General features: G+C 42.5%; 1 protein-coding gene and 1 pseudogene across 1 annotated transcript; one reads left to right on the forward strand and one right to left on the reverse strand.

Moving 5' to 3' along the window:
• Positions 1 to 5,600: 5,600 nt before the first annotated feature.
• Positions 5,601 to 13,137, reverse strand: LOC112260870 (annotated as a pseudogene).
• A 377-nt stretch (positions 13,138 to 13,514) lies between these two features.
• tex36 (testis expressed 36) lies at positions 13,515 to 15,486 on the forward strand. Its single transcript, XM_024427538.2, has 4 exons — positions 13,515 to 13,602; positions 14,475 to 14,618; positions 14,819 to 14,899; positions 15,037 to 15,486. Exons 2-4 carry the CDS (start codon positions 14,541 to 14,543, stop codon positions 15,382 to 15,384), a joined length of 507 nt encoding a protein of 168 aa, XP_024283306.1. The 5' UTR covers positions 13,515 to 13,602; positions 14,475 to 14,540; the 3' UTR covers positions 15,385 to 15,486.
• The last annotated feature ends 4,845 nt before the right edge of the window (positions 15,487 to 20,331 follow it).

A 20,331-nucleotide genomic window follows, 5' to 3' on the forward strand; every position in this document is an offset into this window, starting at 1 on the left:
TGTGAGTATAACAGAACTCATATCGCAGGCAAAAATCCAAACAGGAAGTGGGATATCTGAGGTTGGTAGTTTTTCAAAGCTTGGCCTACCGAATACACATTGAGATATGGATAAAGTTGTACTTCCTACGGCTTCCACTAGATGTCAACCGTCTTTAGAAATTTGAATGAGGATTCTACTATAAAGGAGGGGCTAATTAGACCTCTGAGTCAGTGGTCTCATGAGAGTGCCATAAATATATTAGCATCTGGGACAGAGTAGGAGGCAGGTCACTCTGGGCACGCTATTCATCCAAAAGTGAAAATACTGCCCCCTATCCCAAAAGAGTTTAAGGAGAAGTTTATCTAAAGTTCCATGCATAACAGGTGTATTTTCATCAACATTTATAATGAGTATTTCTGTAAATTGATGTGGCTCTCCGCAAAATCACCACATGTTTTGGAAGCAAAACATTACTCAACATAACACGCCAATGTAAAATGAGATTTTTGGATATAAATATTCACTTTATCGAACAAAACATACATGTATTGTGTAACATGAAGTCCTATGAGTGTCATCTGATGAAGATCAAAGGATTGTGATTAATTTGTGCCTTTTGTGACTCCTCTCTTTGGCTGAAAAAATTGCTGTTTTTTTCTGTGACTTGGTGGAGACCTAACATAATCGTTTGTGGAGCTTTCGCTGTAAAGCATTTTTTAAATCAGACACTGTGGCTGGATTAACAAGAATTTTATCTTTAAAACTGTGCCTAATACTTGTATATTTGAGAAATTTGATTCATGAGATTTCTGTTGATTTGCATTTGGCGCCCTGCAATTAAATTGGCTGTTGGAGAGGGGTTCCGTTAGTTCCCAGACAGGTTAATGAAGCTGCCAGTTGAGGACTTGTGAGGCGTCGGTTTCTCAAACTAGACACTCTAATGTACTTGTCCTCTTGTTCAGTTGTGCACCGGGGCCTCCCACTCTTCTTTCTATTCTGGTTAGAGCCAGTTTGCACTGTTCTGTGAAGGGAGTAGTACACAGTGTTGTACCAGATCTTCAGTTTCTTTGCAATTTCTCACATGGAATAGCCTTCATTTCTCAGAACAAAAATAGACTAATGAGTTTCAGAAGAAAGGTCTTTGTTTCTGGCCATTTTGAGCCTGTAATCGAACCCACAAATGCTGATGTGCCAGATACTCAACTAGTCTAAAAAAGGTCATTTTTATTGCTTCTTTAATAAGAACAGATTTCAACTGTGCTAACATAATTGCAAAAGGGGTTTGCTAATGATCAATTAAACTTTTAAAATGATAAACTAGCTAACACAACGTGCCATTGTAACACAGGAGTGATGGTTGCTGATAATAGGCCTCTGGACGCCTATGTAGATACTCCATTCAAAAATCAGCCGTTTCTAGCTACAATAATAATTTACAACATTAACCATGTCTACAATGTACTTCTGATCAATTTGATGCTATTTTAATGGACAATTTTTTTTTCCCCCCAAAAACATGGACATTTCTAAGTGACCCCAAACTCTTAAACGGTAGTGTATATACAGTACAAAATCCATGTGTACGTGTGTATAGAGCGTATGCTATCGTGTGTGTGTGTGTGTGTGTGTGTATATGCATCTAATTTTACTGCTTGCATGAGTTACTTGATGTGGAATAGAGTTCCATGTAGTCATGGATTTATTCAGTACTGTGCGCCTCTCATAGTCTGTTCTGGACTTGGGGACTGTGAAGAGACCTCGTGGCATGTCTTGTGGGGTATGCATGGTTGTCTGAGCTGTTCACCGGTAGTTCAAACAGACAGCTCGGTGCATTCAACATGTCAATAACTCTCATAAATACAAGCAGTGATGAAGTCAAAACTCTCCCCCACTTTGAACCAGGAGAGATTGACATGCATATTATTAATATTAGCTCTCTGTGTACAGCCAAGGGCCAGCCATGCTGCCCTGTTCTGAACCAATTGCAATTTATTTTCCTACGTTATTTTTTGTGGCACCTGACCACACAACTGAACAGTAGTCCAGGTGCGACAAAACTAGGGCCTGTAGGACCTGCCTTGTTGATAGTGCTGTTAAAAAGGTAGAGCAACACTTTATTATGGACATACTTCTCCCCAGCTTAGCTACTGTTGTATCAATATGTTTTGACCATGACAGTTTACAATCCAGGGTAACTCCAACCAGTTTAGTCACCGCAACTTGCTCAATTTCCAAATTATTTATTACAACTTTTAGTTGAAGTTTAGGGTTTAGTGAATGATTTGTCCCAAATAGAGTGCTTGTAGTTTTAAAAATATTTAGGACTAACTTATTCCTTGCCACCCATTCTGGAACTACATGCAACTCTTTGTTAAGTGTTGCAGTCATTTCAGTCGCTGTAGTAGCTGACCTGTATAGTGTTGAGTCATCCTCATACATAGACACACTGGCTTTCCACAATTCATTAGTAAAGATTGAAAAAAGTAAACGGGCCAAGACAACTTACTTGGGGAATTCCTGATTCTACCTGAATTATGTTGGAGGCTTCCATTAAAGAACACCCTCTGTGTTCTGTTAGACAGGTAACTCTTTATCCACAATATAGCAGGGGGTGTAAAGCCATAACACAAGTCTTTCAAGCAGCAGACTATGATCGATAATGTCAAAAGCTGCACTGAAGTTCTAACAAAACAGCACCCCAATCTTTTCATCATCAATTTCTCTCAGCTAATCATCAGTCATTTGTATTAGTGCTGTGCTTGTTGAATGTCCTTCTCTATAAGCATGCTGAAAGTTGGTCAATTTGTTTACCGTAAAATAGTTAACCGGCTGTTTGGTCGGCTATTTGAGCCAGTAAAGGAAGCTTTACTATTCTTGGGTAGCGGAATTACTTTTGCTTCCCCCCAAGCCTGAGGGCACACACTTTCTAGTAGGCTTAAATTAAAGATGTGGCAAAAAGGATGGGAAATATCATCCACTATTATCCTCAGTAATTTTCCATCCAAGTTGTCAAGATCCCAGTGGCTTGTCATTGTTGATAGACAAAAAAAAATTAATCTCTTCCACACTGACTTCACAGAATTTGAAATTACAATGCTTGTCTTTCATAATTTGGTCAGAGATACTTGGATGTGTAGTGTCAGCATTTGTTGCTGGCATGTTATGCCTAAATTTGCTAATCTTGCCAATAAAAAAAAAATCATTAAAGTAGTTGGCAATATCAGTTGGTTTTGTGATGAATGAGCCATCTTTCCATGAATGATGGAAATGTGTTTGCCTTTTTTCCCAGATTTTCATTTTAAGGTGCTCCAAAGCTTTTTACTATAATTCTGTATGTCATTTATCTTTGTTTCATAGTGTAGTTTCTTCTTTTTATTTAGTCACATGATTTCTCAATTTGCATTAAGTTTGCCAATCGGTTATGCAGCCAGTCTTAATTGCTATATCTTTGCCTCATCCCTCTCAACCATACCATTTTTCAATTCCTCATCAATCCATGGGGATCTAACAGTTTTTACAGTCATTTTCTTAATGGGTGCATGCTTATTAGCAACTGGAATAAGCAATGTCATAAATGTGTCAAGTACAGTGTCTGTTTGCTCCTCATTACACACCACAGACCAACAGATATTCATTACATCAATAACATAGGGATCACTACAAAACTTATTGTATGATCTCTTATACACTATATTAGGCCCAGCCTTTGGAACCTTCCAAGATATGGCTATTATATTGTGATCACTACATCCAATGGATCTGGATACTGCTTTCAATCTCATTTCTGCAGCATTAGTAAAGATGTGATCAGTACATGTTAATGATTTCTTTCCTGTGCTGTTTGTAACTACCCTGGTAGGTTGACTGATAACCTGAACCAGGTTGCAGGCACTGGTTACAGTTTGAAGCTCTCTCTTGAGTGGGCAGCTTGATGAAAGCCAGTCAATATATATATTTTTTAATCACCCATCAAAAATATACCTATCTGTCACATACATTATCAAGCATTTCAACATCTTATCCAGATACTGACTGTTAGCACTTGGTGGTCTATGGCAGCTTCCCACCAGAATTGGCTTAAGGTGAGGCAGATGAACTTGTGTCCACATATTTTTGGTCATATAGTGTGGATATGAGCTGACGAAGGGCAGACTACCATGAGTTTCATGGTGCTTTCAAGACAAATGGGAACTCGGCCAGCCAGCCCCTCTAAAAATAGGATATTTGGAATCTGTTTTTCGTCAATATAGCCACGCAGCACACTGAACATCCCCTATGCCGTTTCATACACGGGAATTGTGATACAGAAGAATATGTCCTTGTGAATAGCCTTCCCCGACATGTACAGCGAACAAAAGTCAATTCATGGGCATCTCGGCCCTCACAGCTAACATCTATTTAGAGAGCATAAGCTGGGGAGTTCCCTCTTGATTGCTAGCAATAACATAAATTCTTAATTTAACAGTGTTATCTGACAAAGGTATTGATGTGAGTTTCTGTGCCTCTGCCTCCCCACACATTGTTTTCACCATATCAATTGCGGCCGATAATATCAAAGTCTCTGCAATAGTGTGGTGCTTCACAGCGTTGCGGGCCTAGCCATTCACCACAGGAATTATTCAAGTGCAGCCTCTGGTTGAATTTTATCTTTGAATCATTTTCATTCAAATTTTTAAGGTTAACCACATTACAATGATTTTGAGATACAATGATGATATATTATACATATTTTCAGGATTTTGGAAAATCTCCCACAACCCCATTTTCACGAGGGAGTCGCAACCAATGGTTTGGGAACCGCTGCCCTAACACCTCTTGCCACAGTGTCTTACAGAGACAAAGCCTTTTGCTAAAGACGGATAACAATGACTGACACTTGTTAAAGAGAAAGCAACAGACACAGCTTTGTGAGTGGAGGGATGTGGCTAGACCAACACACTGGAATTAAATGCTTAGGGGTCTTTAGATAATCAACATAGTACAGTGTAACCCGAGGTGTCGAGGGCAACCAGTGAACTATTAGTATTTTTAGAAGGCCGACATGATACAGTCATACATGCTGACCAGACCGGACAGGTTGCGTGCGCGAGCGTCGCAAAATAAATGTAGAAATCCATGTTGTTCAGTTATTGCACCCACACTGCTCGCGTGCGCCAACAAGCATCTGCAATGCCAAGGGCTAAAATAGAAGTCATTCCTATTTCTGACGCATATCGCTCTGAAAGTCCTGCCTCTCCCATCTCCTCATTGGTTTATAGAAGCAGGTACCCACGTGCCATCTCCTCATTGGTTATACCCACGTGGGTGATTGAAAGACAAACTTTGTTGCCGGTTGTGGTAATACAATGAAAGTTTAGATGCGATCACCATATAAATTCAAAGATGAAAAAGCCTGGAAGGAGGAGACATAACTAGAAACGATTTGGTTGGCCGTTTTATGTGTGGATTAATTGTCGGAGTAGAGGTCCTTGTGCATTTCAGGTAAAATAACAACTCAATGCTTATATCCCAGGACAAAATTAGCTAGCAACAGCAAACTAGCTAAATAGGACAAATTAACATTAGCTAGCAAGTGCACGCTAACTAGCCACGCATGTTTAATGCTTTTCGACCTGTCCCCAAATTAATGTTATTGTTTCAGGGATTGTTTTGATATTTTAACCTGCGTGTCGTGATCGCGTTTGGTGTGTGGGGGGGCAAAATACATTTATGCACGATGGCGCACGCGCGCAGCCGGTTTGGTTTCCGAATTAGGCTGAAAAGATTACGGAAAGTTCAGTATTATGCTTCTACTGGATGATATGTTTAGTCCTGGTTTAGCCCTGCTGGATAAGGTTAATCAGGCCGTGTAGAACCAGTACTTTCGTCACATTGGTTTGCGCTTCATGGTTGTCATCAGCTTGACCACCTGCAGCAGTAGGAAGGAGAAACTGAGCTCAAAGACACCAATCAACTTCATCACTTCCTTTGTGTTCAGCCCTGAGGAGATGTGGCCATCTGCACTACTGTCAGGGGGTCCTGTCAACTCTGGGCCATCCGTCTACCAAAAAAATAAAATAGATAATACCTTTTTTTTCTTTCTTTTTAAAAAAAATACATTAATATGGAATTTTAACAGTGGGATGAGGCATGTGAGTAATTGGTGGTTAGAAGTAACCGTAGATTCTCAAACAGAAGGTGCAAACTGAAGAGAATTTCTGCTATCCAAGTTCCAGTTCTAGCTCTATGTTTGTGTCTCCCTCTGTGTGCTCCTGTCAGGGTCTTCAGCATGGCCTAACTGCTCACTCTGAACTGTGAACATGCATTGTTACACAATGACACCACCTTTCAGAATACTAAGACGGTTCTGACCTAGCGGGTGTGAGCCTGGCCCTGGCCTGGGTGAGCCTTACTGACTAACCTGCCATGGTGAACTCGGCAAAGGTCACCCTCTCCAGCAGGGGTGCGGAGCAGCTCGCAGGGGTCGTCCTTCAGGCTGAGGGACAGGCCGTAGCTGTGCCGTAGCTCTGCCAGGCTCCTGTGCCGTAGCTCTGCCAGGCTCCTGTGCCGTAGCTCTGCCAGGCTCCTGTGCCGTAGCTCTGCCAGGCTCCTGTGCCGTAGCTCTGCCAGGCTCCTGTGCCGTAGCTCTGCCAGGCTCCTGTGCCGTAGCTCTGCCAGGCTCCTGTGCCGTAGCTCTGCCAGGCTCCTGTGCCGTTTCCTCAGGTGCTCATCCCCCACCTGGCACAGAGGAGGAAACATAGCAATAACATAGTGAAAACCTTAATGCTCTTCTACAGACAACACAACCTTTAAATGTTTTAAAACATAGCAGACATTTTACTCTGGTTAGTGTACATCCTAGGCCTTACCTGGTTGCGGAAACAGCTGTGGTACATGAAGGCCAGACGGTGGTGGATGGTGGCAGCTCTGCACTGGTAGAGGGGCTGGCAGGTCACAGTACTTCAGAGACTTCAACATGGTCTCCGTCACCTCCTGCTCAATCTGGCAACACACAGGAATGACAGCTTTATTACGAACTACTGTTCTATGCTCAGGGTAGCCTAGTGGTTAGAGCATTGGACTAGTAACCAGAAGGTTGCAAGTTCAAACCCCTGAGCTGACAAGGTACAAATCTGTCGTTCTGCCCCTGAACAGGCAGTTAACCCACTGTTCCTAGGCCGTCATTGAAAATAAGAATTTGTTCTTAACTGACTTGCCTGGTTAAATAAAAGGTAACATAAAAAAATATATTTAAAAAAACTGGACTTGTGAAAAAACACTAACCATTTCACCTAGGGCAGCATGTAGAGTTTGTTAGGTTAGTTAACTTAGACATATTCCATTCTGTTCATTCACCTACTATAAATCTCTCCAAGTATGGCCTCTTACCTGTTCCTGGGCCTTCCTGGACAGAGGGGCAACTTCTTGCAGCAGAGTGGCCAGGCTGAAGTAGGTTGCGGACAGCTCCCAGTTGACCAAGTCCCACACTGCAGGGTGGTTCCCTCTGGTGGCCAAGGACTGCATAGCCCTCAGGTAGGTAGTCTATAGCCTGGAAAGGATCTCTGCTCTAAAGATCTCCGTCTATTTTTTAGAGCACCACATCTTAGTGAAAGCCTAGCGATTTTAAGTTGAATTGTCCCTAGTTAAAGCCACCGCCCAAAAAAGAAACCTTAGAGATCTTATGCATCAATTTTCAAAATGACACAAAAGTGACTGGCACAAAGATAAGCAGATAGTACTGAGGAAAACTTACCGTGGAAAACAACATGGGTTGGTAGTCATTGAAATCATCATATGTCTACTAAAAAAGTATATGGTTGTGGTACCTTATTGTAATAGAGAGCTTCCTCTTGGGAGAACTCTCCTCTGCTTAGGTCTGCAGACACAGCAGTGGGCCTGGGCACAGATCCTCATCAGTTTTCCTGTGTTGCACAGCAGCAGAGAGGTGTTGGTGCTGTACTCGATGGCCTCAAAGTTCTTCATGCCCTTCTCAAAGCACGAGAAACTCTTCTTCCACATCTCCTGTTCAGCTATAGATACAGACTTGTTCACTGTAAAGGAAGGGGGATTAGAGTGAGGGAGAGGTCTGTATCCTGAACCTTTAACTGGAAGAACGATATCATGTTTCTGAAATATTTCCTATTCATAAATTAATTCAACAACCAACCATTTAAAAAATCATCATCCATACCCGATAGGCCAGACTGACTCCCTACCTTCCTGCTTAGTCTGCATGGCAGCAGCCTGGTTCAAGTAGAAGACTCCTATCTCGTTGCAAATGTTGCCCAGTCTCTTCAGCACCTGGGCTAGCTGTTCAGGGCCGTGCTCCTTTACCACCCGGAGGTCAGCAGCTCGTAGGCCGCCTCATAACACTTACTGCTCACAAACAGCTAGTACTCTCGGTCCCATGGCCAGATCACTGGCCATATTAAAGGCTAGGGGACAGTCACACAGCCAGAATTATCTTTAAAAAATAAAAATAATAAAATAAAAATCACCTTTATTTAACCAGGTAGGCCAGTTGAGAACAAGTTCTAAATTTGTAACAACAATAACGCACTGAATTTATATAGAGGATCGGTAAAGTTTTGACATAGTAAGCATTGTAATGTTAGCATTTTTTTATGACAGGTTCTTGCTTTTGAAAAGCACTACATTAAAATGGCAAGACCTATACATTCTAAATAATATTTAAACCTTTTGGGTCAATTGTGAACACATTAAGAGGGACGTGTTATATGTTAATCGTTGAAAAGTGTGCGAGTGTCTCCTCACCCTGGCAGCTGCTCTCTCTGTGCAGCAACTCCTGGTCCTCATTGGTCTGGTAGCTGGACTCCTCCAGGTAGGCAGCACGGTTACTTGCATTCCAGGCCAGCAACAGATGGATGTCCCCACACAGAGACAGACACTGGACGCGGAACAGTAGCACCAGCAGGTACATGATACTCCTCACCGAACAGTAGGCATCTGCAGAGGGAGGGAGAGAAAATAAATTAAGTAAGGGTGGTAGACAGACACACTGATCGTAGTACCGCAGGGTTCATTTGAGGTAACGCAAGAAAAGTTGAACCCTATTACAACAGGTTGCCTCCCTTATCCATCAGTCCAACAGCCACTCTGATCAACGTTGACTACAGCATGCTTAGGTGAGCCGGAGAGGAGACATTGACCGTGGCACTGCAGGGTGAGTTTGATGTAGTGCAGGGACCGGCTGTTCTTCAGCAGGTTAGTGGCAGCGTCTGACAGTATGTAGTAGGCCTTGGGCGCCTTGAAGAAGAGCTGCAGCTTCATACGGTGCTGCCAGGACCCTGGGATCATCCCTGACCGGGACAGATGCTTCAACCAAGAGAAAGAGAGGCTGGGGAACAGAGAGAGACAGAGGGGGAGGGCGGTAGAGATAATGTGATATCTGGTGGTAATATAGATATATAGGAATAGAGTATAAGGAGGATAAATGTAGGTATTTACTAGGGGCAAATTCACATACAACAAGGAACCTGCTCATTATGGTATAACAACATTCATTATCAATAATGTCATATAGCTATGCTTCAGAATCTTGATGGGGTCCGTGATGGCCAACCTCTGTCCAGGAGAAGTGTGATCCCTTTCTCTACGGCCTCACTCCCATCCTAGTACTTCAGGGGGATGGGGGTGTTCTGGGTCAGCAGCTGGGAGGTCACTCTCCTTCTTAATGCTGCCATCCACTGCTTTCAGGCACTGCCAATCACATCCAACAGTTAGAGCTCACGGAACATAGCATTTAGTGACAACCATTCCAATAGTAATCACTGCAGTAGAGACTCAACTTTAAGACATAGCTGAGGACATGCTGACATCTTTCCTCCTTGTTTTGAGAGACGGGAAATGCATAGATTGGCTGCAATATGGGAAAAGAACAGGATGAATTAATTGTCAAGATAAAACATCCAAGAGTCTAATAGTCACTCCAGGTAGTGGCTAGTTTCTGGTTACTGTAGCTATGTTAAGGTTACATATCAACAAGGTCACCCAAACAGAGTAGCTAGCGACAAATGTGTGACACTCACCCTAATCTGATGAGTGGACTTCTACTTCTCTAGAACAGACAGCTCCCCACTGATTTGATAATAGCTACAGCTTTGCTATCATCCTGTGGGTCTGAGGTGGTACTGCAGGAGCCATTCTCATGACTGTCCTCTGGTAGATCTTCTTGAGCCTCCTCGTCACTGTAGCTGTCCTCAGAGCCCCCCGCCCACAGCAACGTTCCGATTGTCCCATAATGCTTCCTGTTCTGGCTCTTCTTCAGCATCATGTTGCTAGCCACTCTGCAAGAACAACAATGCACATTCTACAAAACAGAATGTATAGTCTGGTGCCATCTGTTGGGACTAATTTGCCATTAATGCATTGACTGATAACACTGCGCGTTGTGCAATAGTTTCAGGTATACTGTGTTGATACCGTACCAGGTTGCAGGCACCTACTTGTAAAGAAGCATATCCACAGGCAGGGTGAAGGGGTTCTGGCATTTCTCCTCTGCTGCTTCCTCACAGAGAGTGATGAGGTCATACAGCTTTACGATGTCACTTCCACTAGCCGAGGAAACACAGAAACAGGCCAATTCGATGAAGGAGGCCTACTACCACATAGTAGTGTTTATTTACCAGGTCATTCTCACGTGTATTTGGTAAGTCATACAGGAGGTACAGTTAGTGTGTTATCTCCCACCTTTGAAGAGCCAGTTGGTATAGCCCTTTTTGGTGCAGTTACACTTGAGAAAGAACCGAATGTTCTGAGCGATGTCTTTCACAACTATGGTTGAGAAGGTGGATTTCTCAAGATCAGGGATGTCCTCTGTTTAGATCATCTCATATTACTGACCAAAGACCAATCAGCACTAACATTAAAACAGTATTAAATTGTGAATAAAGTTACTCATTTGGGCAGTAAAATCAAGGCTTATTTACATGGACGATGCCATTGACGTGAAAGCACATGACGAGCTCTGGAACATTGCACATCAGATTGTCCAGCCAGTAGTCAATACCTTTGAGAATGTTGATTGGCTTGAGGTTATTCCTAAAAAAACAAAGAACCTTCTAGGTATTTTTTAGGAGAACATTGCTGTGGAACAATAGTAAACCATCTGAACATTTTTATATTGACCAACATGAATAATGGCCATTGTTCCCCGTTTTTTGTGATTCTGACCTGAGCCACAGGCTGGGTAGCATCCTTCTCCAAAGATAGGCATGTTGGACCCCACCAGCATGTGGATGTCCTCAAACATCCAAAAGATGTTCCTCACAAAGTCATTCCTCAAACCCTGTCAGTCAAGTTGAGGGAAAAAAGTTGATTGGATACTTGAATTGAATAGATTTAACTCATTTACAATCAAAGAAACAAATGCTAACAAAACAAAATAGAGAAAATACACAGCCTCCTGAGATTGTTGATAAAGTTTCTTTATCACTAGCCGACCTGACTGTTCTCCCCTTTGTTGAACAATGTGGTAAGGTTCTGCTCTTTGGAAGCCACTTGTCCCAATGGATACTTGCTGTCCATGGGAACACTTTCCTGTAAGGAATGGACATACAGTCACAAAGGAAGAAACTGTGAAACTCAACAAGAGCACAGCAACACACCAGGTACTGAACCAGGTACTGCACTAGGTAGTGCACCGGGTACTGCACATTTCCATAAAGTGTGGCCTACCTCTGTGTGCTGCGGCCTCCTCCGAGTCTGAAGCAGTGCTGATGAAGGTAACAGGCCAGGAGGGACCAAACTCCTCCGCCCCACAATCAGGGTTGTCTGATTCAGGTTCAGGCTCTGTGGCTCCATCACCATTTATACTGGCGAAGACATTGAGGAGTACAACCATTAGGATTTACTCTGGCTCAAATAAGGTTTTCTTGTTTCTATTGCAAGTCTTTCACATTGACAAGTAGGTTAGAAGTCCAACCTCAAGTATCTCACTTGTAGTATTTAAACTTGCTTTTTTGGTACCAGTGTTCTTTACTCTTCTTTTTCCTCTGCCACTTCTGATCTATTACCCTCTGGTAAAACTCCATTAGCCTTGTCCAATCTCCTCTCTGTGACATAGTGTAAAAACGGAACATACAATCAAATGTATTTTTTACAAGCATCGTCAATCATCCAGATATGAGCTTTCTCACATTTTTCATTGACATTTAAACAGGCTTCCTCTCCACTGGCTGTCTAACTGTACCTGAGAAGAACTCATGAAGAGCCAGTTCATCTAGAAGGAGAGTCCTTCCCACACGGTGGACTGCCATACTGACATGGGACTTACTGTAGGGGATCTTCTTGATGTTCTGAATAGAAAAGAGAATGAGACCCTTAGGTTCACCAAACAGTTTTGATTACCAAACAAGCCAAATACATATTAGCAGAAGCAATAACAATACAACATCCTTAGCTGTTCAGTGGATAGACCTAACTCAGAGTCCTACACCACATCAACATTATCCCTAATGGAATCAATTAAGTCATAAGCCATCCCCAAACTGGAGCAAGGAGAAAGTACATGTACATGAGCACCTTGCAACAATTCAGTGATGATGCATACCACCAGATATCACATCTGATTTTGAGGGCTGAATAACCAGCGCTTCACCTGGAGAAAGGCTTGCTCTTGCTGCTGGACCCTAGTACAGAGGTGCCTGTAGGCCCACGTTGGGGGCTCTCCAGTAGCCAGTTGGCAGGAGGCAGCTTCAGATCAGTCTTCTCCTGTAGTAGTGCATAGGTGGTGGGTTGAGGGGCAGCAGAGTACTTCACTGCACGGTTCTTTATTTCGTTGTTGCCTAGGCACATCTCCCGACTCCTTTGACACATATAAACAAAGGTGGCATTGATGGTAAACTGAGTTCACGTGCTTGTTTAGTCACTGACAACTTGATTCAATATAACAAGTAAATAGTTAAATTATTGTGTAGATAGTGATGTTAGCTACAACTAACTAAATACATTTAAATATCCTATGTACAGTATGTACAGTTAACTGTGCTGTGCAACGTCATGAAATAACGTGACCCTGCAATGCATGCATAAACAGATCGCTAACTGCAGTTCAAAGCTAGCTAGCTATTGCTTACTTGCCTGCCACTGTCGCCCCCACTGTCATCCACTTTTTCACGTCCACGGTCTGGAGGGACGCCATCCTCTCGGTTCCCAATCCCAGCTGTTGCTGAACTCATGTTCTATCTACAAGCTAGCTCCTGGCCACAAACGAATGCTGTCCAAGGGGTACCCGTTCATAGCAAACTAGCTGCCTTAAAATGTCAACAACAATTGCAGTCACAAGATTGCTGCGAACTCACCACCTGCTGCTTAGTAGCTAGCTAACATAACTTTACACACCAAACGACATAACGTTATTTGTTCATGATCAGAACGATATGAAAATTTGCTAACAAATTGAGTTACTGCTTTTACATTTAATCTATCACTGTTTTGCAGAACCTTCCAGACGGAATGAACAACAACAATTGCTTTAGCCGTTCTGTCCGCTGCTGTTGACAGACCACACGTTATTGTAAAGCGAGAGAGCTCACAAATTCCGGGTAAAAAAAAAGCTAAATAAAAGGCCGCATTTTCAGGATTATGAATTGAGCCAAACTCCAAATTAAACTATGAAGGGTAAGTGGCTTTTAATATAATACAACAGGATGTGGTAGCTAGCTGTTACATAACTGATATAATTGGATTTGGACAAAGGCGACAAAAACATTTAAAAGAAGAGAGGTTAGGGTTGGACTTTTAGTTTGATATAAGCAGTCGGTTGTGATGTACAGTGAGGGTTTTCAGTTGCTGCTAACTTCACATGTTCAATTATGCTCTGGATATGACACTTCAATCTGGAAGTTACCTTCCAGTGAGTTTACAAAAAAAGGATACAATAAATGACATTTTCTGGATAATTTATATTCATTCTCTTATGTTCTGATTCTTTATTTTTCTATTCTTTACCCTAATTCCTTATCTTTAGCTACATGTATTATTTCTTTATTTGCATATTCCTTTTCCCCCAGTTCCCTTTCCTTCAGTTGTATAATTGGAAGGTTAAATAAAACTGCCTTCAAATGAAATAGAAAACGGGGAATAAGGCGGGCTGAATTGTGATGTAACAAACAGAAATAAAATACACTTGTTTTTTTCAAATGGAATACAAATGATTTGTGATAAGTATGTTATTATAGTTACTGTTGTTTGCATTCTTTGTGAGAAGAATGTGAGAAGCAAAAGTATTATAAACCCTGTCCAGGTGGTCATATTTGTGCTGTCTTTACAAAGTTTCAACCTTGTTAAAATGACAAAAGGTGGTAAGAAATACTCATCAATGGAAAAGGATGGCAAATGGGTTAGATTCTGATTACTTTAAATCTTTCACTATTAGCTTATGATGAGCCCATTATAATTGCACTTAACTTTGCAGATACTGACAAATAAAGTTATTATAAAGACACCCCTGTACCTTTTCCTAACAACTTCATGTCTTTCAAAATGTGCAGTTGGCTCATGCAGGTTTACCAGCAAATGACACCAGTAAACGGGAGACGTGCACCAGCACAGGGTATATGATGTCTCAGAGTGAACCACTACCTCCAGCATCGAGCACAGAGAAGTATCCCAAGATCTTCATCAACACAGAACAGGTTGGCAGAGTGCAATACATTAATGCAGAGAGTGAAACGTTACTCAAAAGTGTCTACATGGTCTTGGGTTGTTGTAACAATCTTAATTTCCATGAAGATGATTACATTTATCCTTTATACAATTTACTAATAATAGTTGGCATAACTATGCCAAAACCTAGGAGAAAATGTGATATATCAATGAACTATTCTCTTTACAGAAAACCATGGGAAGAGTCTATCCATTCTCAGCCCATGATAACCAAGCTGCACTGCAAGATACCATCACTGTATTTGATGATGTAAGCAATATGCCCACTACAAAGAAAACATAGACATCATGACTGATGTTGTCAAATCAACACTAAGGTTTTTAATAAGATAATACAACAAAATACAATTGGAAACAATACCGTTTTTCTTATGGTGATTTTCATAGGGATTAGGCCGCAAGAAGTGCCTGGACGAGCGTAGACAACATAACTCCCACTTCTGCCTGTGCCACCATGGAAGTGTGAGTGGCGTGGGGGAGACGAGGGGAGACTTCTCAGCCTATCAGACAGACTACCAGGACCGCCAGGACACAGAGGGCTCCTCCACCAGCAGGCGTTTTCCCAGTAACCATCTTGATAGGTCCACTGTGGCAGCTGCTGCCCAGGCAGGAGAGCACTTTATGTGGTTCGGGAGGCATGATGAGGACCGTCCTGTGCCCCTTGAAGTGCTGGCAGCTACCAACTGCTCCTCCTCATCCAAGCCGTCCAGACACTCCTACCATATCAGGCATTAGACGAATACACCATATTACCCAAATACTATTCTTTAGGAAATCACAAAGCAACACATCTTGATAGTTCTCCAAGTGCAAATAAAAAAATATGAAACATTGAGATACGGAGATGTTAAATTGTATTATTTATAAATTTCTCCTTTTACAGTAAAACTGGGTTCTTCAGGAAAGACAGATCAGACAACCATCCCCTTTGTTCCTCATTAATTAATCACATCCAGATTAATTACGTAATGAAGGGCCATCTATTTTCAAGTACACCATTTGTCACAAGATTTAGATAGAAAAAACGTGTAAATCAATTGTGATGTACATAAGACAAAATAATAAACTGAGGAGACGTTGCAGCCTAGTCTCATAGACTAGACGTAACACAGTAAACGTAAATCCGGGACACTCAAATTAGTATTATATGTTATGTTTGGTTTAACAGATGGTTACTTAAGGCAAAAACGAAAGCAGTGTATAACACAAAGGTATTTCAACCGAAATGTTGAGAGTTCGAATCTCATCATGGACAACTATAGAATTTGAACTAATTAGCAACTTTTCAACTACTTACTAATTTTTTTAAACGTTGCAACTACCTAGCATGCTACATAACCCTTCCACTAACCCTAACCTCAACCCTTTTAGCTAAGACTTCCCCTAACCTTAACCTTTTAACCTAACTCACTCCTAGCCTAGCTAACGTTAGCCAGCTAGCAAACTTTAGCAACCTAGGGACCTAGCTAGAAGTCGTAACATATTATACATTTTGCAAAATCATAACACATAAGAGGAATCGTAATTCGTAACATATCATAAGAAATGGGTGATGGACATCCACAAATAAATGCATAGCATATGAAACATAACATACACTATATATAGAAAAGTATGTGGACACCCCTTCAAATTAGTGGATTTGGTATTTCAGGCACACCCGTTGACAAGTGTATAAAATCGAGCACACAGCCATGCAATCTCCCTAGACAAACATTGGCAGTAGAATGGCCCTACTGAAGAGCTCTGTGACTTTCAGCGTGGAACCGTCTGTCCTCGGTTGCAACACTCACTACCAAATTCCAAACTGCCCCTGGAAGCAAAGTCAGCACAAGAACTGTTCATCGGGAGCTTCATGAAATGGGTTTTCATAGCCAGGCAGCCGCACACAAGCCTAAGATCACCAATGCGCAATGCCAAGTGTTGGCTGGAGTGGTATAAAGCTCGCTGACATTGGACACTGGAGGAGTGGAAACACGTTCTCTGGAGTGATGAATCACGCTTCACCATCTGGCAGTCCGACGTACCAATCTGGATTTGTCGGATGCCAGGAGAACGCTACCTGCCCGAATGCATAGTGCCAACTGTAAAGTTCGGTGGAGGAGGAATATTGGTCTGGGGCTATTTTTCATGGATCGGGCTAGGCCCCTTAGCTCCAGTGAAGGGAAATCTTCACGCTACAGCATACTGTACAATTACATTCTACACAATTCTGTGCCTCCAACTTTGTGGTCGTTTGGGGAAGGCCCTTTCCTCTTTCAGCATGACAATGCCCCCATGCACAAAGCGAGGTCTATACAGAAATGGTTTGTCGAGATCAGTGTAGAAGAACTTGACTGGCCTGTGTAGAGCCCTGGCCTCAACCCCATCAAAGACCTTTGAGATGAATTGGAATGCAGATTGCGAGCCAGGCCTAATTGCCCAACATCAGTGACCAACCTCACAAATGCTCTTGTGGCTGTATGGAAGCAAGTCCCCGCAGAAATGTTCCAACATCAATTGGAAAGCCTTCCCAGAAGAGTAGAGTTAGTTATAACAGCAAAGGGGGGGACCAACTCCATATTAATGCCCATGATTTTGGAATGTTCGATGAGCTGGTGTCCACATACTTTTGGTCATGTAGTGATCATACTGAATAAATCATACGAAATGCTTTGTGACCAGGTTGGACATTAAGGTATTCTATTCCTCTACTGATTAAGATTCACCATGAAAATGCAAGCTTGTTATTTCGAACTTGGTCAAATTGATACTGCTACAATCCAGACAACCTCAGGCACTTACACCAGCTCAATGGCAAACATGATTGAAATGGAAAGTGTGGGTGCGTGCCTGCATGTGGTCTGCTCTGTCTTCAGCACTGCAGTGCACCTACAGAATGTTTTAAGGCTAAATGCACATAGCTCCAGCAGATGGCAGCTATGTGAGTAACGGTTATTTGACTTATCTGTCATGTTGTGCATGACCTCATCAAGAAAGACGTCACCTATAGGGGCCCAGGCTTGGAAAAGAAAAAAGGGAAAGAAATCGGGTTTGAACTTTATGTTAGAGACAGGCAAATTAGAGCATCTGCATGGAAGGGAGCTTGATAATGTCTATTAAACATGCTACAACATGTTCCAAAGTCTGGCAGATTCCCTTCGGAAACAATCTGTTTCACTGTAATCACTTAAGAGGACATGGCCGACTGTACTGGAACACTGAGAAGAGGGAGGGAGGATTGGGCGTAAGGCAATGAGAACACCTGCTTGGGATGTCTGTATATTCTCTATGCGGGCAAAGAGAGAGAGAGATAGAGGGAGAGAGAGAGAAAGAGAGAGAAGCGGGCTGTGGAGCAGCTGCTCTCTTTCATTGAGCACTCTCCAGGGAGATTGTTTTTCACAATTTCTTTCTCTCCAGGGTCTTTCTATCTTGCCTGACCTTTACTTCACCGTTAGATCATACAGTATTAAAAAGAGATGAATTAGACAATGAACTGACCTTTTGAACCATCCGTTCTCTCACGGTTAGTAGGTTTGCTGCTGGAGACAGTGGATTGACAGAACATGTGTTCAGTAACCACAGGAACAGAGAAAGAGGAAGATAGTCATTTATCTTCCAAGATCGCCCTCTTTTTAAAAAAATCTTCCAACCTATGGAAGACTTGTTAAAAATAACCAAACTTTACAGTGAGGTAAAGAAGCGCAAAGATGGATCCACCTAGATCCGCGATTCATATGGCACCGTCAAATCACCATCAAATATCTTATCTACAGAGGCAGTTGCACATCATGAATCAAATCACATTTTATTTGTCACATGCTCCGAATAAAACGGGTGTTGACTTTACTGTGAAATTCTTGCTTATGAGCCCCTTTCAACGATAAAGAGCTAGGGAATAATAATAAAATGAAAAATAGTAGCACCAGAGGAATTAAACACAAGAATGGAGCTATATACAGGGAGTACCAGTACCAGGTCAATGTGCAGGGGTACCAGGTATTTGAGGTAGATATGTACATGAATGCAGGCTAAAGTGACTAGGCATCAGGATAGATAATAATAACAGTAAAATAAAGAACAGAGTAGCAGCAGCATATGTGTGTGTGTGTATTTGTGTTCAAATCAAATCAATGTGTATTTGTCACGTGCGCCGAATACAACAGGTGTAAACCTTACAGTGAAATGCTTACTTACAGGCTCTAACCAATGGTGCGAAGAAAAAAAAGTTGTGTGTGTGTGTGTGTGTGTGTAGGTAAGTAAAGAAATAAAACAACAGTAAAAAGACATTTGAAAAAAGAGTAGCAAGGCTATATACAGACAGAGGTAGTCAGGCTTATTGAGTTAGTATGTACATGTAGGTATCGTTAAAGTGACTATGCATATATGATGAACAGAGAGTAGCAGAAGCGTAAAAAGAGGGGTTGGCGGGTGGTGGGACACAATGCAGATAGCCCGGTTAGCCAATGTGCAGGAGCACTGGTTGGTCGGGCCAATTTAGGTAGTATTTACATTAATGTATAGTTAAAGTGACTATGCATATAAGATTAACAGAGAGTAGCAGCAGCGTAAAAGAGGGGTTGGGGGTGGCACACAATTCAAATAGTCCAGGTAACCATTTGGTTACCTGTTCAGCTTGCCCTCTTCACGACTGTCTTGGTGTGTTTGGACCAATCTAGTTTGTTGCTGATGTGGACACCAAGGAATTTGAAGCTCTCAACCTGCTCCACTACAGCCCAGTCGATGAGTATGGGGACGTGCTCTGTGCTCCTTTTCCTGTAGTCCACAATCATCTCCTTAGTCTTGGTTACGTTGAGGGATAGGTTGTTATTCTGGCACCACCCAGCCAGGTCTATGACCTCCTCCCTATAGGCTGTCTCGTCGTTGTCGGTGACACTGTTGTGTCGTCAGCAAACTTAATGATGGTGTTGGAGCCGTGCCTGGCCATGCAGTCGTGGGTGAACAGGGAGCACAGGAGGGGACTGAGCACGCACCCCTGGGGAGTTCCAGTGTTGAGGATCAGCGTGGCAGATGTGTTGCTACCTACCCTCACCACCTGGGGGCGGCCTGTCAGGAAGTCCAGGATCCAGTTGCAGAGGGAGGTGTTTAGTCCCAGGATCCTTAGCTTGGTGATGAGCTTTGAGGGTACTATGGTGTTGAACGCTGAGCTGTAGTCAATGAACAGCATTCTCACATAGGTGTTCCTTTTGTCCAGGTGGGAAAGGGCAGTGTGGAGTGCAATGGAGATTGCATCATCTGTGGATCTGTTTGGGCGGTATGCAAATTGGAATGGGTCTTGGGTTTCTGGGATAATGGTGTTAATGTGAGCCATTACCAGCCTTTCAAAGCACTTCATGGCTACGGATGCGAGTGCTACGGGTCTGTAGTCATTTAGGCAGGTTGCCTCTGTGTTCTTGGGCACAGGGACTATGATGGTCTGCTTGAAGCATGTGTTGTGTCGGTATGCGTGTGTGTGTTATGTGTGTGGGTTTTGTGTGAGAATGTCAGTGCAGTGTAGTGTGTGTGAGTGTGCGTATATCGCGTGTATATGTAGTCTTGTGAGTGTGCATAGAGTCAGTGCAAGTTAGGGTCAGTGCAGATAGTCCGGGTAACCATTTAACTAACTATTTAGCAGTCTAATGGCTTGGGGGTAGAAGCTGTCTCTGAGCCTGTTGGTCCGAGAGATGATTATTCGGTACCGTT

Source organism: Oncorhynchus tshawytscha, linkage group LG01 (genome assembly GCF_018296145.1).
Source record: "Oncorhynchus tshawytscha isolate Ot180627B linkage group LG01, Otsh_v2.0, whole genome shotgun sequence".
NCBI lineage: Eukaryota > Metazoa > Chordata > Actinopteri > Salmoniformes > Salmonidae > Oncorhynchus > Oncorhynchus tshawytscha.

What these genes read in the sequence shown, in the direction of transcription:
- tex36 (XM_024427538.2), top strand. Translation starts at nt 14,541, where the DNA reads ATGATGTCTCAGAGTGAACCACTACCTCCAGCATCGAGCACAGAGAAG. An exon ending in TCTTCATCAACACAGAACAG is followed by an intron (nt 14,619 to 14,818) that starts GTTGGCAGAGTG and finishes TTCTCTTTACAG; the next exon opens with AAAACCATGGGAAGAGTCTA. An exon ending in CCATCACTGTATTTGATGAT is followed by an intron (nt 14,900 to 15,036) that starts GTAAGCAATATG and finishes TGATTTTCATAG; the next exon opens with GGATTAGGCCGCAAGAAGTG.